The following is a 27,148-nucleotide window of genomic DNA, read 5'->3' on the forward strand; positions in this document are numbered from 1 at the left end:
TTGTCCTTATCCATATATATGTGTAGTGTTTTTCAAAATAAAATTGTATTGTTTATATTTGAGGTTTACAACATGGTGTTATAGGATACATATAGATAGTATAATGGTTACTGTAGTGAAGCATATGAACATATCTATCATCTCTCATAGTTTTTTTGATGACAAGAGCAGCTAATATCAACTTACTTAAGAAAAATTCCTAATACAGTAGTCTTTGATATTGAAATTGTAGGATAAATTAAAATTTTTTGGTTTCTAAAGCAGTTTTTTTGAGAGATAATTCACATCCTGTACAATTCACCCATTTAAAGTGTGGAACTCAATGGTTTTAATATATTTATTCACAGAGATGTTCAAACATCACTAGAGTCAGTTTTTGAACATTTTAATCACTACCAAATAAAACTCTGTACCCTTTAACTAGTACTCCCCTACCTAGCCCAAAACTGCCTCACATAAGCAACCACTAATCTCCTTTATGTTTCTAATAGATTGATATATTCTGGACCAGTCGTATAAATGGAAACATGTAATATGTGGTCTTGATAGATATTAGGGTGGTTCTCACCTTTCAGCTGTTGTGAATAGTACTGTTGTGTACATTTGTTAAACAAGTTTTCATTTATTTAAACAAATGGTGATACCAAACTTTTCTACACTGCCTGTACTATTTCAGTCCTACCAGCAATGTACAAGCCTTTCAGTTTCTCCACATTCTTATCAACACTTGTTATTTTTCATTTTTGTTTTTATTATAACCATCCTAATGATTGTGAAGTGATATCTTATGATTTTAATTTTCATTTCTCTAATGACTAATAATGTTAAACATCTTTTAATGTACTTGTTGGCTATTTCTTTATCTTCTTTGGAAAAAATAGATATACAGGTCCTTTGCCCATTTTTGAATTGGATTGCTTATCTTTTTGTTGTTGAAATGTAAGTGTTTTAAAACGTATATTCTACATACTAGGCCCTTATATATATGATTTGCAAATATTTTCTCTCATTCTATGGGTTGTCTTTTGCTTTCATTAAAAAAGTTCCTGTGATCTGTATCACTTTCTTTTATTTATTTATTTTTGATTTTTTGTAGAGATGAGGTCTCCCTCTATTTGCCCAGACTGGTCTTAAACTCCTGGGCTCAAGCAGTCCTCCCTCGTTGGCCTCCCACAGTGCTAGGATTACAGGTGTGAGCCACCATACCTGGCCATCTGTTGATTTCTTGAGTATGTCCTCTGATGCACAAAAATATTTTGTTTTGTTGACCTCCAATTTATTTTTTCTCTTGTTGCTTGTGCTTTTAGTGTCATATCTAAGAAACCATTTCGAAATAAAAAGTTGTGAAGATTTAACCCCTGTGTTTGCTTAAAAGAGTTTTATAGTTTTAGTCCTTGCACTTAGGTCTTTGATCCATTTTTGAGTTAATTTTTATGCATGATATGAGGTAAAGGCTCAACTTCAATCTTTTGCTGTGGTTATCCATTTGTCCCAGGACTGTTTGTTGAAAAAAAAATTATTTCTTTATTGAATGGCTTTTGTCACTCTCATTAAAAAGGAATTGATGATGGAGATACGTATTTGTTTCCTAACCCTCAATTCTATTCCATTGATCTATATGTCAGTCCCTGTGCTAATACTGCACTATTTCATTACCATCGCTTTGAAAGTAATGTTGAAATTGGAAAATGTGGCTATTCCAGATCTCTTGGAATTCCACATCAACCTTAGAATCCCCTCTAAATTTCTACAAGGAAGTCAGCTTAGATGCTAATAGGGATTGTGTTGAATGTATGATAATTTTAGGAAGTACTGCCATCTTAATAATATTATGTCTTATCCATGAACATGGGGTGTTTTGCCATTTATTTAGGTCTTTTATTTATTTCACCAATATTTTATATTTTGCAGAGTATACATTTTACACTTTTGTTAAATGTATTTGTACATATTTTATTTCTGAGGCTGAGTGAAATTTGTTCTTAGTGAATTCTTTAGGATTTTTGTATACAAGATCATGTCATCTGTAATTACAGATAATTTCCTTTCTAATCTGAATGCCTTTTATTTGTTCGCTTATCCAGTTGCCCTGGTTAAAACCTCAAGTACAATGTTGAGTTAAAGTGGCAAGAGCTGACATCCTTGTCTTGTCTCTAATCATAGTGTGAAGGAATCCAGTTTTTCAATATTTTGTATGATGTTAGTTTCATAGATACTGTTTATTAAGTTGAGGAAATAGTCTTCTCTTTCTAGTTTGTTGAATGTGTTTATCATGAAAGAGTGTGACATACTATCTTGATTTCTCTGCAGCTATTGAGATGATCATGTCATGGTTTTTTTCCCCCCATTCTATTAACATACTGTATTACTTTGATTTTCAGATGTTAAACCAACCTTGCATACCTGGGATAAATCCCACTTGTCATGGTGTATAATTCTTTTTATATGGTCCTGGATTCAGTTTGCTATTGTTTTTTGTTGTTGGCAATGGAATGTTTTAATTGGCTTTTTTTTTTTGTACTGATTATGAAAGTATTATTATATCTTGCATATATAATATTGGCTGTATAATATTCCATCATATGGCTGTACATAACTTGCTTAATCATTTGATTGCTTTTTCTAATTTTTCAACTTTTTTTTTTTTTTTTTTAAGAGACAGGGTCTCATTCTGTCACCCAAGCTGAAGTGCAGTCAAGCAGTCTTGGCTCACTGCAGCCTCTGCCTCCTGGGTTCAAGTGATTTTCTTGTGCCTCAGCCTCCTGAGTAGCTGGGATTACAGGTGTGTGCCACCACGCCTGGCTAATTTTTGTATTTTTTGTAGAGATGGGATTTTTGCCGTGTTGACCAGGTCTTGAACTCCTGGCCTCAAGTGATCCGCCCACCTTGGCCTCTTAAAGCACTGGAATTACAGGCGTGAGCTACCATATCTGGCCTAATTTTTTAACATTTTAAATTTTTGTACATAAATTTATATCTGCGTTTTAAGCTTTTTTGCTTAAGATGGATTCCTAAGAGGAGAAATCATTTACCAACAGGTATGATCTTTTTTAGGCCTTTTGAAACATTGTCAACTTACTTTCCAGAACAGTTGGATTAGTACTCCTAGTAGCAATCCTTGAATGATCACTACACCATTGCCATAATAACTAAAACCTTTCTTAATAGGTGAATAATGATATCTTGTATTTGTTTTAATTTGCATTTATTTTATAACCAGTAACATAGATTGTCTCTGCTAATCTCTTCTTGCTTTTACTGCTGACTGATGACTATGTTTCTGTCTGCCTGCAATGCTCTCTCCACCCACACTATCTTCTTCACCTGATTAATTCCTATCCATTCTTCATCTTTTATGTCCAGTGACACTCCTCAGTACTGACTTTCCTCCTCCTGACTCCAATAATATGTCTGATTTTTTCCTTGTAATTTTTGTGGGTACATGGTAGGTGTTACGTATTCATGGGTTACATGAGATATTTTGATATATGCATGCAATGGATAATAATTACATCAGGGTAAATGGGATATCTGTCATTTCAAACATTTATCCTTTGTGATACAGAAAATCCAATTATACTCTTTTAGTTATTTAAAAATATACAATTAAATTATTTTTGACAGTAGTCACCCTGTTATGCTAACAAATACTAATTCTTATTCATTCCAACTATATATTTGTACCTATTAACCATCCGTACTTCCACCCCAACCACCCACTACCCTTCCCAGCCTGTGGTAACCATCCTTCTACTCTATATCTCCATGAGTTCAATTATTTTTATTTTTAGATCCCACAAATAAATGACAACATGCAAAGTTTGTCTTTCTCTGCCTGGCTTATTTCACTTAATGACCTCCAGTTCATCCATGTTGTAAATGACAGGATCTTTCTCTTTTATGGCTGTATACTACTCCATTGTATGTATCACATTTTCCTTATCCATTCATCTGTTGATGGACACTTAGGTTGTCTCCAAGTCTTGGCTGTTGTGAATAGTGCTACAATAAACATGAAAGTGCAGATATGTCTTCGATATACCGATTTCCATTATTTTGGGTATATACCTAGGAGTGGGATTGCTGGATTCTTTTTTTTTTTTTGGTTGGGGGAGACAAGGCCTTGCTCTGTCACCTAGGCTGGAGTACAGTGGTGTGATCTTGGCTCACTGCAACCTCCACCTCCTGAGTTCAAGGGATTCTCCCACCTCAGCCTCCCCAGTAGCTGGGACTACAGGCGTGCACTACCACGCCCAGCTAATTTTTGTATTTTTTGGTAGAGACAGGGTTTCACCATGTTGGCCAGGCTGGTCTCAAACTCCTGACCTCAGGTTATCGGCCTGCCTTGGCCTCCCAAAGTGCTGGGATTACAGGCATGAGCCACTGCGTCTGACCGGGATTGGTAGATTCTATGGTAGCTCTGTTTTTAATTTTTTGAGGAACCTCTGAACTGTTCTCCATAGTGGTTTTACTAATTTATATTCCCACCAACAGTGTACAAGAGTTACCTTTTCTCCAAGTCCTCTCTAGTATTTGTTACTCCCTGACTTTTGGATAAAAGCCAAGTTAACTGGGGTGGGAAGATATCTCATAGTTTGATTTGCATTTTTCTGGTGATAAATGATGTTGAGCACCTTTTCCTGTACCTGTTTGCCATTGGTATGTCTTCTTTTGAGAAATGACTATTATTTTGTCGATTTTAAAACCAGATTATTAGATTTTTTTTCCTGTAGAGTTATTTGAGTTCTTTATACCGGTTATTAATCGCTTGTCAGATGGGTAGTTTGCATATATTTTCTCCCATCCTGTGGGTTGTCTCTTCACTTTGTTGACTGTATCCTTTGTTGTGCAGAAGCCTTTTAACTTGATGAAATCACATTTGTCCGTTTTTGCTTTTGTTGCCTCTGCTTGTCGGATATTACTCAAAAAATCTTTGCCTAGTCCGATGTCCTGGAGAGTTTCCCCAATGTTTTCTTGTAGTAGATTTACAGTTTGAGGTCTAAGGTCTTGAATCCATTTAGGTCTTTAATCCATTTAGACTTGAGTTTTATATATGATGAGAGATAGGAGTCTAGTTTTGTTCTCCTGTGTATGGATATCCAATTTTTCCCAGCACCATTTGCTGAAGAGACTGTCTTTTCCTCAGGGTATACTTATGGCAACTTTGTCAAAAATGAGTTCACTGCAGATATATGCATTTGTCTCAGCGTTCTCTATTGTGTTGATGTATGTGTTTTTATGCCAGTACCATAGTGTTTTGGTTACTACAGTTCTGTAGTATAAAGTCAGGTAATGTGATTCTTCCAGTTTTGTTCTTTTAGCCTAGTATAGCTTTGGCTATTTTGGGTCTTTTATGCTTCCATATAAATTTTACGATTGGTTTTTGTATTTCTGTGAAGAATGTCACTGGTATTCTATACGGATTGTATTGAATCTGTAGATTGCTTTGGGTAGTATGGACATTTTAATAATATTGATTCTTCCAATCCCTGAACCTGGAATATCTCTTATGATTTTGTGTCTTCAGTTTCTTTCAGCATTGTTTTATTGTTTTCACTGTAGAGATCTTTCACTTCTTTTGTTAATGCCTAAGTATTTAATTTATAGCTATTGTACATGGGATTACTTTCTTGATGTCTTAAAATTTTTTTTTTTAAATTTGTAAGTTTCTCTATTTCTCTTTCAGGTTGTTTGCTGTTGGTATATAGAAATGCTATTGATTTGTATATATTGGGTTTATATCCTGCCACTTCACAGAATCTCTTTATCATTTCTAATAGTTTTCTGGCAGAGTTTTCAGATTTTTCCAAGTTAAGATCAGATCATCTGCAAACAAGGATAATTTGATTTTTTTCTTTCCAATTTTGATACCCCTTATTTCTTGTTCTTGTCTAATTACTCTACCTAGGACTTCCACTACTGTGTTTAATAACAGTGATGGAAGTGGGGCATCCTTGTCATGTTCTTGAACTTAGAGGAAAGCCTTTTAATTTTTCTTTCTTTAGTATGATACTAGCTATGGGTCTGTCATAGATGGTTTTTATTATTTTGAGGTATGTTCCTTATGTACTTAGTGTTTTTAGTGTTTTTTCATAAAGGGATGTTGAATTTTGTCAAACACTTTTTTAGCATGAATTGAAATGATCATATGGTTTTGTTTTTTGTTGTTTTTTGTTTGTTTGTTTTTTGAGACAGAGTCTCGCTCTGTTGCCCAGGCTGGAGTGCAATGGTGTGATCTTGGCTCACTGCAATCTCTGCCTTCCAGGTTCAAGTGATTCTCCTGCCTCAGCCTTCCGAGTAGCTGGGATTATCGGTGTGTGCCACCGTACCCAGCTAATTTTTGCATTTTTAGTAGAGACAAGGTTTCACCATGTTGGCCAGACTGGTCTTGAACTCCTGACCTTGAGTGATCCACCTGCCTCAGCCTCCCAGAGTGCTGGGATTATAGACGTGAGCTACTACGCCCAGCCGATCATATGGTTTTTGTCTTTCATTCTGTTGATATGATGTATCACATCAATTTGTATATGTTGAACCATTCTTGCATCCCTGGGATAAGCCCCAGTTGGTCATGATGGATGATCATTTCATTATTGAATTCGGTTTGCTACTGTTTTGTTCAGGATTTTTACATCAGTATTCACCAGTGATATTGGCTTATAGTTTAAATTTTTTTTTATGTGTGTTTATCTGGTTTTGTTATCAGGGTAATACTGGCCTTGTAAAATGAGTTTGGAAGTATTCTCTACTTTTCAGAATATTTTGAGTAGGATTGGTCTTATTTCTTATTTAAATGTTTGATAGAATTCAGCAGTGAAGCTGTCGGGTCCTGGGATTTTCTTTGCTGGGTAACTTTTTATTATGGCTTCAATCTCATTACTTTTTATTGGTCTGTTCAAGTTTTGGATTTCTTCACGGTTCAAACTTGGTAGGTTGTATGTGTCTAGAAATTTATCCATTTCTTCTAGGTTTTCCAATTTATTGGCAATATAGTTGCTGATAATAGTAACTAATGATTCTTTGAATTTCTGCGGTAACAGTTGTAATGTCTTTATTTTCATCTCTGATTTTACTTATTTGGGTCTTCTGTCTTTTTTGCTTAGTCTGTCTAAAAGTTTGTCAATTTCGTTTGTTTTTTTCAAAAAGCCAGTGTTTTGTTTCATTGATCTTTTGTATTGTTTTCTTTATTTCAGGTTTATTTATTCCTGCTCTGATCTTTATTTTCCTTCTACTAATTCTGGGCTTGGTTTGTTCTTGCTTTTCTAATTCTTCTCTTCTCTCTTTTTTTTTTTTTTTTTTTTTTTTTTTTGAGACAAGGTCTTGCTTTGTCGCCCAGGCTGGAATATAGTGGCACAATCTTGGCTCACTGCAACCTCCGCCTCTCAGGTTCAAACGATTCTTCTGCCTCAGCTTCCTGAGTAGCTGGGATTACAGGCGCCTGCCGCCACACCCGACTACTTTTTGTATTTTTAGTAGAGACAGGGTTTCACTATATTGGCCAGGTTGGTCTCAAACTCCTGACCTCAGGTGATCCACCCGCCTCGGCCTCCCAAAGTGCTGTCATTACAGGCGTGAGTCACTGTGACCGGCCTCTAATTCTTTAAGATGCCTTGTTAATACTGTTTATTTTCAGTTTTTCTACTTTTTTGATACAGGCATTTATAGCTATAAGCTTTCCTCTTAGCACTGCTTTCCCTGTGTCTTATATCTTTTGGTATGTTCTGTTTCCTTTATCATTTTTTAAAGAAAAATTTCAATTTCCTTCTTAATTCCTTCATTGGCCTACTGGTCATTTAGGAATGTGTTGTTTAAATTCTATGTATTTCTATAGTTTCTGAAATACCTCGTTATTAATTTCTCCTTCTATTCCACTGTGGTAAGAGAAGATACTTGATATTATTTCAAGTTGTTTTTGATGTTTTAAGACTTGTTTTGTGACCTAACATATGGATGATCCACATGCTGAGGAGAAAGAATGTGTATTCTGTAGCTGTTGGATGAAATGTTCTGTAAATATGTATCAGGTCCATTTGGTCTATAGTGTAGATGAAGTGCGATGTTTCTTAGTTGATTTTCTATGTGTAGTGTTGAAGTCTTCAGCTAGTATTGTATTGACGTCTATCTCTCTCTTTGGCTCTAACAATATTTGCTTTATATATGTGGGTGCTCCAGTGTTGAGTGCATATATATTTTAAATTGTTATATCCTCTTGTGGAATTGAACTGTATCATTATGTAGTATCCTTCTTTGTCTCTTCTTACAGTTTTTGTCTTGAAATCTATTTTGTCCTATATAAGTATAGCTGTTACTGCTCTTTTTTGGTTTACATTGGCATGGAATATCTTTTCTTACCCCTTAATTTTCAGTCTATGTGTATCTTTATAGGTGAAGTGTATTCTTGTAGGCATCAGATCATTGGGTATTTTTTAAAATCCATTGAGCCACTTTGTCTTTTGATTGGAGAGTTTAGTCCATTTACACTAAATGTTATTATTGATTAGTAGGGACCTACTCCTGCCGTTTTGTTATTTGTTTTCTGGTTGTTTTGGGGGCTTGTCTTCTTTCCTTCCTTCTTGTCTTCCTTTTAATGAAGGTGATTTTCTCTAGTGGTATGGTGTAGTTTCTTCCTTTTTGTTTGTTTGTTTATCCATTATATGTTTTTTGGTTTGTGGCTCCCATGAGGCTTGGAAATTCTTAAATTCTCATTATTTTAAGCTGATAATAACTTTACACTATTTTTATAAACAGAGAAACAAACAGGCAAAAAGAAAATAATAAAAATTCTACACTTTATCTTTGTTCCCCCACTTTTTAGCTTTCTGTTGTTTCTGTTTATATCTTACTGTACTATGTCGTGATATGTTGTTGAAGTTATTATTTTTGTTGCTTCAAGATTTAGTCTTTCTACTTATAATAAGAGTAATTTATACACCACAGTTACACTATTATAATATTCTGTATTTTTCTGTGTACTTACTGTTTTTAGTGAGTTTTGTACCTTTAGAGGATTTCTTATTGCTCATTCATGTCCTTTTGTTTCTGATTAATTACTTCCTTTAGCCTTTATTGTAGGACAGGTTTGGTGTTGATGAGATCCCTCAGCTTTTGTTTGTCTGGGAAGTTTTTATTTTTCTTTCATGTTTGAAGGATATTTTATCCATTTATATTATTCTAGGGTAAAAGTTTTTTCCTTGAGCACTTTAAGTATTTCATGCCTCTCTTCTCCTGGCCTGAAGGATTTCCATTGAAAAGTCTGCTGCCAGACCTATTGGAGATCCATTGTATGTTACTTGTTTCTTTTTTCTTGCTGCTTTTAGGATCCTTTCTTTATCCTTGATGTTTGGGAGTTTATTAAGTGCCTTGAAGTAATCTTTTTTGGGTTAGATCTGCTTGATATTCTATAACTTTCTTCTACTTGATTATTAGTATCTTTCTCTAGATTTAGGATGTTCTCTGTTATGATCCCTTTGAATAAACTTTCTATGCCAGTCTTTCTCTCTACCTCCTGTTTAAGGCTGATATCTCTTAGATTTGCTTTTTTTATAGCGATTTTCTAGGCCTTGTAGGCATGCTTTATTCTTTTTTATTCTTCTCTCTTTTGTCTCCTGTGACTGTGTATTTTCAAGTAGCTTATCTTCAAGCTCACTAATTCTTTCTTTTGCTTTATCGGTTTTGCTATTAAGAGACTCTTACGTATTCTTTAGTATGTCAATTGCATTTTTTTTTGACTCCAGAATGTCTGCTTTATTCATTTTAATTATTTCAGCCTCTTCATTAAATTTATCTGATTGGAGTCTGAATTCCTCCTGTGTTATCTTGAATTTCATTGTTTCCTCAAATCAGCTATTTTGTGTTCTCTGTCTGGAAGGTCACATATCTCTATCTTTCCTGGATTTTCCCCCATTCCCTGTTTAGTTCATTTGATGAGGTCATATTTCTCTAAATGGTCTTGATGCTTATGGATTTTCATTGGTGTCTGGGCATTGAAGAGTTAGGTATTTATTGTAGTCTTTGCAGTCTGGGCTTGTTTGTACCTGTCATTCTTGGGAAGACTTTCCAGGTATTTGGAGGGACTTGGGTGTTGTGATCTAACTTTTTGGTCACTGCAGCTGTATCCACATTAGGGGTCACCCTAAGGCCAGTGACGCTGTAGTTCTTGCAGCCTTGTAGAGGTACCATTTTGATGGTCTTGGGTAAGATCCAAAAGAATTGTCTGGATTACCAGATGGAGACTCTTATTCTCTTCCTTTACTTTCTCCCAAACAAATGGAGTCTCTCTGTGCTGAGTTGCCTGGAGCTGGGGATGGGGGGGTGGGTGACACAAGCACCCCTGTGGCTACCACTGCTGGTATAGCACTTGGTCAGATCTTAAGCCAGCAGAGCAGTGGGTCTTGCCCAAGGCCCACTGTAACCACTACTTGGTTACTGCCTATGTTTGCTCAAGGCCCAAGGGCTGTACATTCAGCAAGCGGTGAAGCCTGCCAATATTGGGTCTTTCCCTTCACGTTGACAAATTCTCTCAGTCCCTGGGCAGGTATAGAGATGCTGTCTGAGAGCCAGAAATGTTAGAAATATACTTGGTGCTTTATTCTACTACGGCTAAACTGGCATGGAGGTAACAAAACAAAGTCCTTCCTACTCTTTTCTTTCTTTTCCTCAGGCAGAGGAGCCTCTCTTCATGGCTACTACCAGGACAGGCCCACAGAGTACTGCCAGTGTACCACCAGTGTTCACTTAAGGCCTAAGGGCTGTTTAGTCAGCTTTTGGTGAATGCTGTCAGGCCAGAGACTCATCCTTCAGGGTAGTGGGCTCCACTCTGCCCCAGGCTCAGTCCACAAATATCATTCAAGAGCTAAGGCCTGGAATTGGGGACCCCAAGAGCCCATTTGTTGCTTTTGCCCATTGTGGCCGACATGGTACCTACACTACTAGATAAAGTCCCCTTTACTCTTCCCTCTCCTTTTCTCAAGCAGGAAGAGTCTCTCTTTGTAGCCACCACAACTTTTAATATGCTGGGTCTCACCATAACCTAACACATTTCAGTCTAATCCATGGCCCACAATGTGTACTACCTGGTTATTGCTGCTGATTATTCAGGCTCTTTGGTCAGCAGGTGATGAATCCTGCCATGACTAGGTCCCTTGATTCAAGGCAATGGGTTGCCTTCTGGCCCAGGGAGCTAGGGCCTGAAATGGGGGCCTCACAATTCTGCGTAGGGCCCTGTCCTACTGTGACTGAGCTGGTATCCAAGTTGCAAAACAAAGTGCTTTTTCTCTTCCCTCTTCTCTCCTCAAGTAGAAAGCGGAGGTCTCTTTTGAAGTTCTAAGCTGCACTGCCTGCAGTTGGAGGAGTGAGGAGTGGTGGCATAAGTACTCTCTTAGCCGCCCCAGTGGTATCTCATTAGGTCGAGTGCCCCCATTTTACTGGCTCCAAGTCCTTTACAGCACTAGGACTTGCCCAGAAGTTGCATTCCTTGTGGCCTAGATAGCCTTTCAGTTTTATTTAGGACCCCAGTGCACTTTCGCCCACTATGGCGTGACTTACCGAAACTCAAGTTCTGATCACTATGATGGATGATTCCCTTCTGGTTTGGGCAGGTTTATGTGCTCCCTTCATGGGAGTAGGCTGAGTTCCAATTCAAAGCCCTCTGATCACTGCACCCAAGTGCACTGATTCTCTCCCCATGCTACGTGGCCACTTCTGGGGGTTGAGGTAGCAGTTGCATTGGCAATTCAAGATTGTTTATCCCCCTTCTGTGCCTCTTTCAGTGATATGAAGTTAAGATCAGGTACTATAATTGCTCACCTGATTTTTATTTCTTATGACGGTGCTTTTTTGTTTAGATAGTCATAACATTTGCCATATCTGCTGGGAGGTTGATCAGTAGAAGCTTCTGTTCAGCCATCTTATTCTACCTCCTTCCCCAGTACTGCCCTGATTGAATGAGTTGGTGTGTGTTCGTGTTTCTGTTTTTTTGGAATTGTTTGTAAAGCATCGAGCTTAATTATTCTTTAAATGTTTGTTAGAATTCAGCGTTGAAGCCATCTTGGCCTGGGCTCTTTTTATAGGTAGTTTTTTCTTTTTAGTAGTATGGTAAATATATATATAACATAAAATTTACCATTTCGACAGAGTAAAAAGGCAACCTACTGTATGGGAAAAATATTTGCAAATCATATATCTGGTAAGGGGTTAATGTCAAAAATACATGAAGGATTCCTACAACACAACAATAAAAATAACCTGATTTAAATATGGGCAAAAGAGTTGATAGACATTTCTTTAAAAATAATACACAAATGGCCAAGAAGCACATGAAAAGATGCCTAGCATCACTAATCCTTAGGGAAATGCAAATGAAAACTGTAATGAGATACCACCACATACTAATTAGGATGGGCTACTATGAAAAAACAATGAGAGTTGGTGAGAATATGGAGACATTGGAACCCTTGTGTACTGTTGGTTAGAATGTAAAATGGTATAGCTGCTGTGGAAAACAGTGTGGTATTCCTCAAAAAATTAAAAATATTATTACCATGAGATCCAGAAGTACCACTTCTGGGTATATACCCAAAAGAATAGAGTTCAGGGTGTTAGAGAAGTATTTGTATTTGTACACCCACATTATAGCAACATTATTCATAATGACCAAATCATGGAAGAAAGTCAAGTGTCCATCGACAGATAAGTGGATAAACAAAATGCGGCATATACATACAGTGGAAGATAATTTAGCCTTAATAAGGAAGGAAACTTTGACACATGGTGGAACATGTATGAATCTTGAAGACAATATGCTAAGTGATCTAAGCCAGTCTGAAAAGGACAAATATTACATGATTCCTATTATGAGGTTCCTAGAGTAGTGAAATTTGTAGAGACATAAAATAGAATGGTGTTTGCCAGGGTCTGTAGGTAAGGGGAAATAGGGAGTGTGAGAGAACAGATAACTCCACGGGACTTCCCAGAGTGCTCCATGTTGTATGGGAATTATGTCTGTCTCATACAGACCTGTATCATTGAAGACAGGTTCATTACTACCCATTTTTGTATACTCTTTGTCTAGCACCAAGCTAGACATGTAGTAGGTCCGTAGTAAATACTTGTTGAACTGGTAAGGAAATAAATTACCCTTATCTGGATCTTCCCTAGTTTTTTTATACAGAGAGTGATGCCCCAATTAGGCATTTTCCTAGGTATATACTTGCACTTTTTATCTTTCTCATTGCCCCGCTTGCTTTGTTTCTAGAGTCACTTATTGGCATATCTTTAACATATATTTGTGTATTTTTACATTTGACTGTAGTTAAATATAAGCTTAAATATATTTTTTTTCTATTATCACTATAAATTTTATTAGATTCTATGTTCTGGCAGTTTTTCATTATTGAAAAACCTATGTTACAAAAATATGCCAATATACTACCATCAATAAATGGAAAATGCTTATTTTAATGTGTATTGTAACTGCATTTTCTTCATCTTTCATGGGTAAAAACAGTTGTCATTGTTTTCGTCCATAATTTTTTGACCACTAATAGGGTTGTACTTTTTTTTATATGCTTGCTAGTTTATTTCTGATTTTGTAAATTATCTTTAGCAAATGTTTACTTTATCAGATTGGTCTGCTTTCGAGTTACTACTGTTACCACTATCACTACCATTACCACTACCACTGTGTATTGATTACTGAGCAAGATTTAAGGGGTACTACAGGAAATCATGGTGTGGAAGAGGATCAAACACATATATTATGTGCCATAATAGAGGCAGGTGTAATTTGTCATGAGATCTTGAGTGATAATATTAAGTACTCAGTAAGCTTTTAATTACCGTGTGACAGGCACCATTCTAAGTAGTTTTTAAAATATTATCTCATTTAATCCTCATAACAACCCTATGCAATAGGTACTCTGATTATCTTCATTTTACAGATAAAGAAACTGAGGCACAAGGAGTTTAATTACTTGCCATAAGTGAAAATGTTAGTAAATGGTGAAACTGAGATTAAACTCAGGGAGTGTCACTCCAAAGTCTGTGTTCTTAACTACTAACCTATAGTGACTCTATCAGTTTTTAAGTGTTGGATTCATCGAGGTGGTATTAGAGATATTCATTTGCATTATAATAAAAGGTGAGTATGTTGAAATGCTTTTTAAAATAGTCATCATTTTCCATTCATTTATGATTGTTTGTTTTAATAATTATCCTGTTCAAGTGAACAATTAATGCAAATGTGACTCCAGCCTCTTACCTTTTTATCCAACTATCCATCTCAAATTCTTTTTTCCTTGGATGTGTATGCCTTTTTTTCTAACTGGAAAAAAAAACATAAATAAAATGACTTTCATAAGCATTAATGAATTTTTAACAAGGAAATTCTGGATTTTCTATATCAGTGAAGATATAGGTAAGAAACGTGGAAAAGCATCTTTTTTTTGACTAATGTACTAAATTTAAAGAGCTTGCTGGAAAGACATAAATAAATCTCAGTTTTGTTAACTTTTATTTTAAGGCTCTGGGGCATGACAGAATTTTGCTTGGATGGGAAATAGTAGCATTGTGTTTACAGTTAAATAATTAGAATAGAAATTATGTATGATAAAATATAAAAATGTCATATGCCCTTAATCTCTTGGTATTTTAGTATCAGTGCACGTCTTGGGTAAAATTTCACCTCACTTCTTCCTGGTATAGATTAAACAACAAAAAAAAACTTTCCCTCACTGTCTAAAATTGTCATGTCATATCGTTAACTCATAAAGTCGTACTCCTTTACACACACACATACACACACACCACTTTTGAAATGGAAACATACACTGAAATTTGTGTATACCCCATAGAATAATTTTTGGCACATAGTAGGCATTCAGTAAGTATTTGTTCAGTGAATGAATAAAGGTATTCTTTATCTCTGATTTTTATTTGATCATTATCAAGTTGTTGATAAGGAGAAAAACATGACCATTTACAGATACAACTAAAAGCATGCCTCATGAACAAAATATAAGTTTAATCATATTCTTTTGACAGTTTTATGGATTCTAATCAAGGAAACCCTTTTAAGAAATTCTCGTGTAGATGAAATAGGTTTTAAAAATACCTGTGCTCATCACTATCTATTTGAATGAAATCTGTGGTGAATTTATTTGTAATATAATTATTCCTTGATTAAGAAAAGTATATAATGTATTTTGCTATACAAATAGAATGTATATAACCTACTTTTAAATGATGAGCAAGGTGGAAAATCTGTTCTTACTAGTAAGCAGAGTGATATATCAAATTCCTTTTGTGTTCTTTTGTTAAATTTTCAGGTGAGGGGAAGTGGCTTCGAAACATTGACTATTACCGTTTAGATGGTTCCACTACTGCACAGTCAAGGAAGAAGTGGGCTGAAGAATTTAACGATGAAACTAATGTGAGGTAGGAAAAATCTTCTGTATATATAGAAACATTAAAATAATTAATTTTAAAATTTACATACAGTAAATTTCAATATTTTTATTGTGTATTTGAATGTTTTTAGCAAATGCAAGATACAGTCAGGATGCAAAACAGTGTCATCACTCCCTACCCACTGAATTCACTTATGGAATCATATAACTTGTAGCCTTTTGAGTCTTATTTCTTTCACTTAGTGAAATTGATTTGAGGATCACCTACGTTGTTGCATATACCAATACTTTTTAAAAATTGTTGTATAGTCTTCCATTATAGGGATATATCACAGTTTGTTTAGCTACTTCCGCTTGAGGGACATTTGAGTTGTTTCCAGGTTTTGGAATTAAAATCAAAGCTGCTCTAAGCTTTCATGTTCAAGTTTTTGTGTGAACATAAGTATTTACTTAAATGAAACGAAATCCTAGGATTGTGACTGCTGGGTCATATACTAAGTTTACATTTATCTTTGTAAGAAACTATCAAGCAGTTTTCCAAAGTGACTGTAAAATTTTGCATTCCCACCAGCAGTTGTATGAGAGTTCCAGTTTCCTTACATTCTTGTCTGTATGTGGTATTGTCTTTTTTTAAAAAAATTATTTTACTCATTCTAATGTATGTGTAATGGTATCTCTTGTGATTTTAATTTGCTGTTCCCTAATGATAAATGATGTTGAGCATCTTTTCATGTGCTTATTGACCATTTTAATGTCGTTAACTGTAGATACAAGGCATTTTGTGTGTGTATTGTTGATATTGTTTTAAGCTGTTACTAATTGACAAAATCAAACTACATTTGGAAAGGAAAAGTTTTATCTATAGTCACATGTTGCTTAACAACCAGTATACATTCTGAGAAATGCATCATTAGGCAATTTTGTCACTATGCAAATATCACAGAGTATACTGTACACCAGTAGGCTTTCTATGATATAGCTTATTGCTCCTAGGTTGCAAAACTGTACGGCATGTTACTGTACTGAATACTGTAGGCAATTGGAACACAATGGTATTTGTGTATGTAACATATCTAAACATAGAAAAGATACAGTAAAAATATGTATTATAATCTTATGAGATTGCCTTTGCATATGCTGTCTGTTATTGACCAAAACATTATGTGGCACATGACTATAGATACATCTAAACATATGCACATACGCATACATATACACATACACAAATGTAAGAAAGCATGGCATTTAAGAAAAAGATAAAAGAGATGGGGTTAGTTTAATAGAAAGATGGCTGAAGTATGCCTTAATAAATATTTTAAACTATGGAGAATATTATACTGTTTGTTTAAAACATGTTTTAATTTTAGCAGCATCATGAACTAAACCTAGGCTTAAGGCTAGAGAAATTTCAGTTACATTTTAGAAAGATTATTAATTATTGAAAACCTGTAGCCTAAGAGAGCTTACAAAGGGATGATTTGAATACAGTTAAATTATAAATGTATATGATTGATTATATAACTGCTTAAAGAATAAATACATTTTTATATTCTGTTTTCCATGTTTAAACAAATTATTATTTGTGCATGAGTGTGAAGAAGTAATTTTATTGAGTAACCCAAATTTTTCAAACATAATCTAAACCTTTGGCTTGCTCGGTTTCCCAAATTTTAAAATATGACAGTGGCATATAATCTGTCACATGACATTTGTACTTGATGACTAGTAGAGAAAAACATTGAAATTTAGATGTTGAGCTGTCAGCTTGGCTAACTCACTAGTGAATTACCCCTAAACATATGCCAAAAAGCATCTCATTCAAATTCATGCTTCAGGCATATACTGGTTGAGTATTTCTTATCCAAAATGCTTGGGGATGCTAGGGACCAGAAGCATTTCAGATATGGGATTTTTTTATCTGATTTTTGAATATTTGTATTATATTCTTACCTGTTGAGCATCCCAAATCTGAAAATCCGAAATCCAAAATGCCCCAATGAGCATTTTCTTTGGAGAATTTAGGATTTCAGACTTACGGATTTGGGATGCTCAACCTGTACATGTATATTATGGATTTGGGGAGTTGCTCTTGAGTAGCTGAACCCATACACATGAAACCCACAAATGTTATGCTGTCTCTAAAAATCCACAAACAAACAGAAAATGAAACAAAAAACAAAATGAAAAGAGCAAAGAAAAAATCCACAAATGTTTTAGATTATATCTCTGTATATTCTAATTTTTCATGACTCAGTAATTTTCAATAAATAGGATATCAATATAATCCTTATTTATGCCAAAACAATCTGAAAGACACATTAAAATAAACTTTAAGATAGTGACCATTTCTAACGTTGTTTTGTGTGACCTGGAAGTAGTTTTCAGCCGTCTCAGAGTGCCTGGTTAGCTTGATACTATTTTTGGTTTGTTTGTCTCACTTTTAATTTAGAAATGATTATAGATTCACCTGAACTTGCAAGTACAGAGAGGTCCTGTGAACCCTTTGCCTAATTTTCCCCAATGGTTAAATCTTATGTACTTATATTTCAATATCAAAACTAAGTAGTTGACAGTGTTTCAATGTTTGCATATATCTTTTTTCCACACGTACACAATCAAGATACAGAAATATGCCATCACCACAAAGCTCTCTCTCTCACTACTCTTTTATAGTCACAGCCATTTTTACTGCCAACCTTGTCACTAACCTTAACCCCTGACAATGACTAATTTATGCTCCATCTCTATTATTTTGTCATATTAAGACTGTCATAAAAATGGCATCATTCTCTATATGTGACCTCTTGAGATTGGCTTTTTTCACTCAGCTTAATGCCCTTGAATTCCATCCAAGTTATCACATGTATCAATAGTTTGTTCCTTTTTATTACAGAGTAGTATTCCATGGAATGGATGTACCACAGATGTTTAATCATTCACTTATTGCAGGACATTTTCATTTTGTCCAGGTTTGGCTATTATAAATAAAGCTGCTGTGAACACTGTGTTCCAGATTTTTATGTGCACCTAAGTTTTCATTTCTCTAGGATAAGTGCCCAGGTGTGCTGTGGCTAGGTCATATGGTAAGGATGTCTTACTTTTTTAGGAAACTGCCAAACTCTCATTTAGAATGACCGTACCATTGTATAGTCTTACCAGCAATGTGTGAGAAATAAGTTTCTCTACATCCTCACCAGCATTTGGTATTATCACTATTTTTTATTTTAGGTGTTCTGGTAGGTATGTAGTAGTATCTTATTGTGGTCTTAATTTGCAGTTTCCTAACAACCAGTTATATTGAGCATCTTATGTGTTTATTTGCCATCAAATATTGTATATCCTCTTGGGTGAAAATCCCTTTATGTCTTTTTGTCCGTTTTCTTATTGGATTGCTTGTTTTTTTTATTGTAGGTTTTGAGAGTTCTTTATATAATCTAGATATGCGTCCTTTGTCAGATACATGGTTTGCAAATATTTCCTGCCAGTTTATGGCTTGTTTTTTCATCCCCTTCACAGGGTCTTTCAGAGAACAAAGATTTTAATTTTGATGAAATCTAGTTTATCAATGTTTGTTTCTTTGTTTTGATCATGCTTCTGGTGTCAAGTCTAAGAACTCTTCCTCAAAGCCCTAGGTCTTGAAGATTTTCTCCTGTGTTGTGTTTTACAAGTTTTATAATTTTACCTTTTATGTTTAAGTCCATGGTTTATTGAGTTAATTTTTTATAAGGTGTGAAGTTTAAAGATTCTTATTTTTGACTGTGGATGTTCAATTGCTGCAGCATCATTTGTTGAAAAAAGCTATCTGTAGTAGTGCACAGTGGCTCATACTTGTAATCCTAGTGCTTTGGGAGGCTGAACCCAGGAATTCAAGACCAGCCTAAGCAACATAGTGAGACCCTGTCTCCAAAAATAAAAAAGTTACCCAGGCATGGTGATGCACACCAGTAGTCCCAGCTACTCTGGAGGCTGATGTGGGAGGATCACTTGAGATCAGGAGGTCGGGGCTGCAGTGAGCCATGATTATGCCACTTCACTCCAGCCTGGGCGACAGAGGAAGACCCTGTCTCAAAAAAAATAAATAAATAAAAAGAACAAAGAAAAAACCATCCTTCCTTGACTGAATTGGTTTTGTACCTTTGTGAAAAATCAGTTGGCTATCCTTGTGTTGGGCTGTTTTTCAGTTTGCTATTCTATTCCTTTATTCCATATGTCTTTCTCTGCATCATTACTACATAGTATTGATTACTATAGCTGTGTAGTAAGCACATTGAATGATTCTTCCCACTTTGTTCTACCTTTCACAGATTGTTTTAGCTAATTTTTTATATGAATTTTAGAATAATCTTGTCTAAATCTACAAAAATTTTGCAATAATTTTAATAGGAATTTTATTAAGCCTGTTACTAATTTGGAGAGAATTGATATCGTTTTTCAATTGTAATACTTTTAGCAGCAGAGAATTGATAACTTTATTGAGTTTTCTGATCAGTGAACTCAGTGTATGTCTCCATTAATGTTGATCTTTGATTCCTTCCATCAGTGTTTTGTAGTTTTCAGTATACAGGTCCTGTAGGTCTTTTGTTAGATTTACACCCAGGTATTTCTCTTTTTTTTAGCTATTGTAAATGATACTATATTTTTAACTTTTGTTTCCATGTGTTCATTGCTCAAATATAGAAATGCAGTTGGTTTTTGTGTTAATCTTTTGTCTGTAAACTTGCTGACTTGATTTGTTCTAGGAGTTTGTTTTATAGATTTCTTGGGATTTTCTAAGACCATTATACTATCTGCAAGTAGGAATAGTTTTATTTCTTTTATGATCTATACGCTGTTTGTTTCCTTTTCTGTCTTACTGCAAGAAAAGTCTCTAACTGTAATTGTGAATTTGTCTGTTTCTCCTTTAAGTTATGTCAGATTTTGCTTCTGATATTTTCAGCTCTGTTTACTATGTACGTTTAATATTGCTGTGTCCCTCCCTATACCTCATACTGGTTAAAACTTAAGAGTAATATAGTTAGTAGCAATGGTGAGAGTGGATATCCTTACCTTCTTCCTGATCTTAGGAGAAAAGCATTCTGTCTTCATTAACTATGTTGTTAGCTGTAAGGTTGTTTTTTTGGGTCGGGGAGTTGTTTTTGTTTTGAGACAAGGTCTCTGTCTATCACCATGAGTGGAGTTCTGTGGTGTGATCGTACCTCACTGCAGCCTCAAACTCCTAGGCTCAAGGGATCCTCCTGCCTCAGCCTCTTTGAGTAGGAATGCACAGCCATGCTGTACTTTTTTTGTAATTACTCTTCATCAAGTTGAGGCGGTTCCCCTCTATTCTTAATTTTCTCAGAGTTTTTATGATGAATGGGTGTTTACATTTGTCAAATGCTTTTTCTGCCTCAGTATCATCTGTTTTGTCTTCTTAATCTGTTAATATGGTATGCTATGTAGATTGGTTTTTGAATACTGAACCAACCTTTCATGCCTGGAATAAAACTCCACTTAATCATAAGGATAATTGTTTTTATATAGTACTTGGTTCTGTTTGCTAATATTTTGTTGAGAGATATTTATGAGAGTTACTGTTATATATTCAGTTGTTTTCGTTGTCTGGTTTTGGTATCAGGTTAATATTGACCTCATAAAATAAGTCAGTAATTGTTTTCTCTTCTATGGGGATTTGTGTTAATCTTAAATGTTTGGTAAAATTTGCCAGTGAAACTAGTTCTGGTCTTGAAGATTTCTTTTTTGAGGAGTTTAGAAATCAGTAATTAAATTTCCTCAGTAGTTTTAGGATTATTCAAGTGATCTATTTTATATTGAATGACTTGTGGTAGTTTGTGCTTTTGTAAGAGTTGGTTCATTTCATTGTAATTTCAAATGTATGTGTAGAATTGTTCATAGCATTTTCTTAATATCCTTTTCATGTCTTTAGGGTCTATAGTGATAGCTTCTGTTTCACTTCTGATACTGGTAATTTGTGTGTTTTCTTTTTATTAGTCTTGCCTAGAGGTTTGTCAATTTCATTAATTGTTACAAATAACTAGTGTTTTATTCCCTTGATTTTCTTTTTTTTTTTTTCCTATTTTAATTTCATCTTGCTTTTGGTTTGTTTTGCTCTTACTGTTCTACTTTCGGGAGGTAGAAGCTTAGATTACTAATTTGATTTGAGGCTTTTTTTCTTTTCTAATGTAAGCATTTAGTGTTACAAATTTCCCTTTCAGCACTGCTTTAGTTATACAAACTTCGATATGTTATATTTTCATTTAGTTCAGTATATTTTTATTTTAGAATTCATCTTTGACTCATAGATAGAAGCATGTTGTTTAATTTCCATGCATTTGGAGGTTCCCATTATTTTTCTTTTGTGGATTTCTAGTTTAATTCAATTATGTTCAGGAAATATAATCTGTATAATTTCAATTCTTTTAAGTTTGTTGTGCTTTGTTTTATGCCCTGAGTAGACTGGCCCTTGAAGAGCATATGTACTCTGCTGTTGTTGGGTGAGTGTTCTATAAATATTGATTAGATTTTGTTCTTCGATAAGGTTCTTGTATTCTTCTTTACTTTTGCTGATTTTTTTTGTCTATATGGTTATCAGTTTTTGAGAGGAAGGTTGAAATCTCCAACTATAATTGTGGATTTTTCTGTTTGTCCTTCAGTTCTGTCAGGTTTTACTTCTGATATTTTCAGCTCTGTTATTTATTATGCACGTTTAGTATTGCTGTGCCCCTCTCTATCCCTCATAATCTTCTTTGCTCTGAAATCTATTTTATCTGATACTGATATAACCACTCTTGTTTTATTTTGATTGGTGTTTACATGGTATATAGTTTTTCATCCTTTTACTTCAACTCACCTATGTTGTTTTATTTGAAGTGAGTTTCTTGTAAACAGCATGTGGTTGGGTCATGTTTTTTGTTTTATTTTTTATCCACTCAATCTTTCTTTTAAATGATGTATGTGGACCGTTTATATTTAGTGTAGGGCTTCAGTCTACCATTTTATTTTTTTGCTCAATTTGTTCTCTTTCATTCTATTTTCTTTTGTTTATGATTTCTTTTTCCTCCTTTCCTGTGGGTTAGTTTTATATTTTTGAAATTCTATTTTGATTAATCTGTAGTTTTTTTAGTGTTTCTCTTTGTATAGCTTTGATAGTGGTTGCTGTAGGTGTTACATCATACATATACACACACTTATTACAGTCTACTGGTGTCATTTTGGCAGTTTAATTGACGTGCAGAAACCTTAACTTTTTATATCCTTTTGATTCCCTTTTTATAATATGACTGTCTCAAGTGTTTAACCATATCAGTCAGTGTAATTATTCTTTCTTCAACCATAGAATATAATTTAGAAAACACAACCGGAGGAAAATGTTGTATTGACTCATATTTATTATTTGCTGTTTTCATTGTTACTTCTCCCTAACTTTTCAGTAATCCTTCTTTTATCATTTCCTTTATATTTACAGAACTTATTTTAGCCATTCCTTTTTTTTTTTTTTTTTTTTAAGCAGGGTCTTGCTCTGTCACTCAGGCTGGCATACAGTGGTACAATCTTGGCTCACTGCAGCTTGACCTCCCAGGCTCTAGCCATCCTCCCACCTCAGCATCCCAAGTAGCTGGGACTACAGGTGCACACCACCACACCTGGCTAATTTCTGTATTTTTTGTAGAGATAGGGTTGTACCATGTTTCCCAGGCTGGTCTTGAACTCCTGAGCTCAAGTGATCCGCCTGCTTTGGCCTCCCAAAGTGCTGAGATTACAGGCCTGAGCCACCACGCCTGGCCTAGCCATTCTTTAACAGCAAGTCTGCTGGCAACAAATGATTTCCCCTTCATTCTTTTTTTTTTTTTTTTTTTTTTTTGAGACGGAGTCTCACTCTGTTGCCCAGGCTGGAGTGCAGTGGCCGGATCTCAGCTCACTGCAAGCTCCGCCTCCCGGGTTCACGCCATTCTCCTGCCTCAGCCTCCCGAGTAGCTGGGACTACAGGCGCTCGCCACCACGTCCGGCTAGTTTTTTTGTATTTTTTTTAGTAGAGACGGGGTTTCACCATGTTAGCCAGGATGGTTTCAATCTCCTGACCTCGTGATCCACCCGTCTCGGCCTCCCAAAGTGCTGGGATTACAGGCTTGAGCCACCGCGCCCGGCCTCCCCTTCATTCTTGAATGGTATTTCAGCTGGATGTAGATTTCTGGGTTGGCAATTCTTTCCTTTCAGTACTTGAAAAATATGTGTCACTACCTTCTTGCGTCCCTGGTTTCTTACGAGAAACTTGCTGTTTGAATTGTTTTTTCCCCTTAGATAAGGTGTTGTTTTTCTCTTCTTTCAAGATTATTTTTCTGCGTTTTCGAAAGATGACTGATATATCTTGTCATGGATTTGTTTGGGTTTATCCTGTTTATGGTTCATTCAACTACTTAACCCTGCAGATTTATGTTTCTTAATGCATATTGGTAATTTTCAGTCATTATTTCTTTGAATTTCAGCCCCTCCTCCTTTCTCCTCTTCCTTTAGGACTCTAATGACAAAAATGTTAAATCTTTTGTTATAGTCCCATGGATACATGAGTTTCTTTTCCATTCCATTTTTCTCTGTTGTTCAGATTAGGCCATTTCTGTTGTTTAGTCTTCAAAGTCACCAAATCTTCTCTTCTCTGCATTCTACTCTCTTCTCTGCATTCTACTCAACTCACTCTGAGTTTTTAATTTCTGTTTTATTTTTCAGTTCCAAATTTTTTTTTTTTTTTTTGGAGACAGGGTCTCACTCTTGCCCAAGCTGGAGTGCATTGGCAAGATCTCAGCTCACTGCAGACTCCACCTTCCAGATTCAAGCAATTCTCATGCCTCAGCCACCCAAGTAGCTGGGATTACAGGCATGCACCACCACACCCAGCTAACTTTTGTGTTTTTAGTACAGACAGGGTTTCACCACGTTGGCCAGACTGGTTTGGAACTCCTGATCTCAAGTAATCTGCCTGCCTTTGCCTCCCACTGTGCTGGGATTACAGGCCTGAGCTGCCGTGGCCAGCCTAAAATTTTCATTTGGTTCTTTTTTTATGTCTTCTGTTTCTTTGCTGAGAATATTTGTTTCATTTGTCTCAGGTATGTTAATAATTGCTTATGAGGCATTTTTATAATGACTACTTTAAAAATCCTTGTCAGACAATTCTAACATTTATGTCATCTCAGTGTTGGTGTCTGTTGATTGTCTTTTCTCATTGAACTTGAGATTTTTCTGGTTCTTATTATGAAAAAGTTCTTCTATTTAAACTGGGCATATTGGTTACTATATCATGAGATGCTGGATTTTGTTTAAATCTTTTGTTATAGTAGGCATCTTCTGACAAATGTTTTGGCAGGGCTTGAGGTACCCTACCACATTTTTGCCAGTTGATAGTGGGAGTTCAGTCTCCTCACTAGGCCTCTACTGGTATTACCTTGGCTGGGTTGGGGGACAGAGGCTCAAGATTACCTGTTTACCTCTTTCCAGATGGCCTCCACTCACAGGGGGTGACTCATTAGTTACTGGATGGTGGTATAATTCCAGTAGGAAGGGAAGGGGTTTTCTTGTAACTCCTGGGTGTGGGTGGATGTATTGTTTCCCTACATGGCCTTCATTGACACTGTTAGATCATAGGGAGGACCTTGTTAAATCAGACTTCTCTGACCCCACCCTGGCAGTGCCTTGTTATAACTTGGTTACAGTAGAAGGATGAGGTTCAGCTACAGTTTTTGCTGTACTGTTTGGTTGGAATTGAGTGGTTATCCTAACGTTTTCTGTCTTGCTATGCTGCCCCTTTCCTGGTCCTGTGGCTGGAGGGTTGGCTTTTCTTGGAGATTTTTTTGACAGCACCTTCTGGAGTTCTTCAGCAACCAATCTAGGATACATGAGGCAGAAAGAAAGTCTATAACATTGGGCTCGGTGGCTCACACGTGTAATCCCAGCATTTTGGGAAGTCGAGGCAGGAGGATCACTTGAGCCCAGGAATTGAAAACCAGCCTGGGCAACATAGTGAGACCCTGTCTCCACAAAAAATTTAAAAATTAGCTGGGTGCATTAGTGCATTTCTGTAGTCCCAGCTACTTGGGAGGCTGAGGTGAGAGGAGTGCTTGAGCCCAGCAGGTCAAGGCTGCATTGAGCTGTGATCATGCAATTGCACTCCATTGTGGGTGACAATTCAAGACCCTGTCTCAAAAAAAATAAGATTTTAAAAATAAAAAGGTAGCCCATGAAACTCAGTACCACATTATCCTTTGTATCCTGAGGGCCCTACCCATCTGCCTCATCCTTCTCACTTTTCAGAGCTGCCTTCTGTTCCTTGTATATATATAAGATTGGTAATTTGGGCTTCATTAAAATTAAGGACTTCTGTTCACCAAAGGTGTGATAGTTAATTTTATGTGTCAGTTTGACTGGGCTAAGAGATGCCCATGCAGCTGATAAAACACTTCTGGATATGTCTGTGAGGGTGCTCCTGAAAGGGCATTTGAATTAGTAGACTGAGTAAAGAAGATTGCCCTCATCAGTGTGAGTGGGCATCATCCTATCCACTGAGGGCCTGAATTGACCAAAAATGCAGAAGAAGGGCAGATTTGCTCTCTCTCTCTCTTTGAGCTGGGACATCCATCTTATCAAGCCCTTGGAGACTGGTAATCGTGGTTCTTCAGCCTTCAGACTCAGACAGACTAGGACTTATACCAACTGCCCCCACCCACAGCCTAGGGCTGCCTGATTTTCAGTCCTTTGAACTGGGACCAGGATTTATACAATTAGTTCCCTGGTTTTGCAGCTTGTGAACAGCACATTGTAGCACTTTGCAGCTTCCATAATCACAGTGAGGCAAATCTCGTAATATGTCTGCACGCATGCACACACACACACGCGCGCGCATGTACACAGAAGCTCTAAACTCCTGTTGGTTCTGTTTCTCTGGAAAACCCTGACTAATACAAATGTCATTTCACATTAAGAGTGTAAAGGCAAGTCACGAAGTTGGAGAAGCTGTTCCCAATATATACATCTAAAAAGGTCTCATCCAGGATATATAAAGAACTCTTAAAAATCAGTAGGATAAACTAGACAACCCAATAGAAAAATGGGCAAAAACTTGAACAGGACTTTACAAAAGATGATATCCGAATGGCCAGTAAATGTATGAAAGCATGGTGATCCTTATTAATCATCAAAGAAATTCAAGTTAAAAATGGTTTTGACAAAAGATGCAAAAGCAATTAAATGGAGAGAGCATAGCCTTTTCAAAAACTGGTATTGAAACAATTAGACTTTCATAGGCCAAAAACACCTTTACTGAAGCCTTACCCATATTTTAAAAAATCAAGTCAAAATGCATCATAAATCTAAATGTAAAACTATTATACTTGTATAAGAAAACAGAAGAAAATCTTCTGCATCTAGGGTTAGGCAGAGTTCTTAGTCATGATACCAAAGGCATATAATCCATTAAATAAAAAATCAATAATTAGACTTAATCAAAATTAAAAACTTTTGGCTGTGAAAGACTCTTAGGGAAAGGAAAAGACAACTTACAGACTTGGAGAAAATATTTGCAATTTGCATATTTAACAAAGGAATCATTCAGAATGTATAAAGAACTCTCAGAAAGAAAACAACCCAGTTAGTAAATGGGCAAAGGACTTGAACTGACAGTTCTCTGAGGAAGGCTATGCAAATAAGCATATGAAAAGATAGCATCACTAGCCATTAGGGAAATGTAATTTAGGTGAGGCTGG

The 27,148-nt window shown here is 35.8% G+C and overlaps 1 protein-coding gene across 4 annotated transcripts in view; it reads left to right on the plus strand.

Annotated features, from left to right (window-relative positions):
- The window catches only part of ATRX (alpha thalassemia/mental retardation syndrome X-linked), a 280,335-nt gene that overhangs the window by 196,056 nt on the left and 57,131 nt on the right, over positions 1-27,148 (plus strand). For all 4 annotated transcript variants that reach the window (XM_011968463.1, XM_011968465.1, XM_011968464.1 and 1 more), the window contains one exon: positions 15,324-15,432. In XM_011968463.1, the coding sequence (XP_011823853.1) occupies positions 15,324-15,432 (109 nt within the window). The remainder of the gene's footprint in view (positions 1-15,323; positions 15,433-27,148) is intronic.

Source organism: Mandrillus leucophaeus, unplaced genomic scaffold, assembly GCF_000951045.1.
Source record: "Mandrillus leucophaeus isolate KB7577 unplaced genomic scaffold, Mleu.le_1.0 Scaffold844, whole genome shotgun sequence".
Classification (NCBI taxonomy): domain Eukaryota; kingdom Metazoa; phylum Chordata; class Mammalia; order Primates; family Cercopithecidae; genus Mandrillus; species Mandrillus leucophaeus.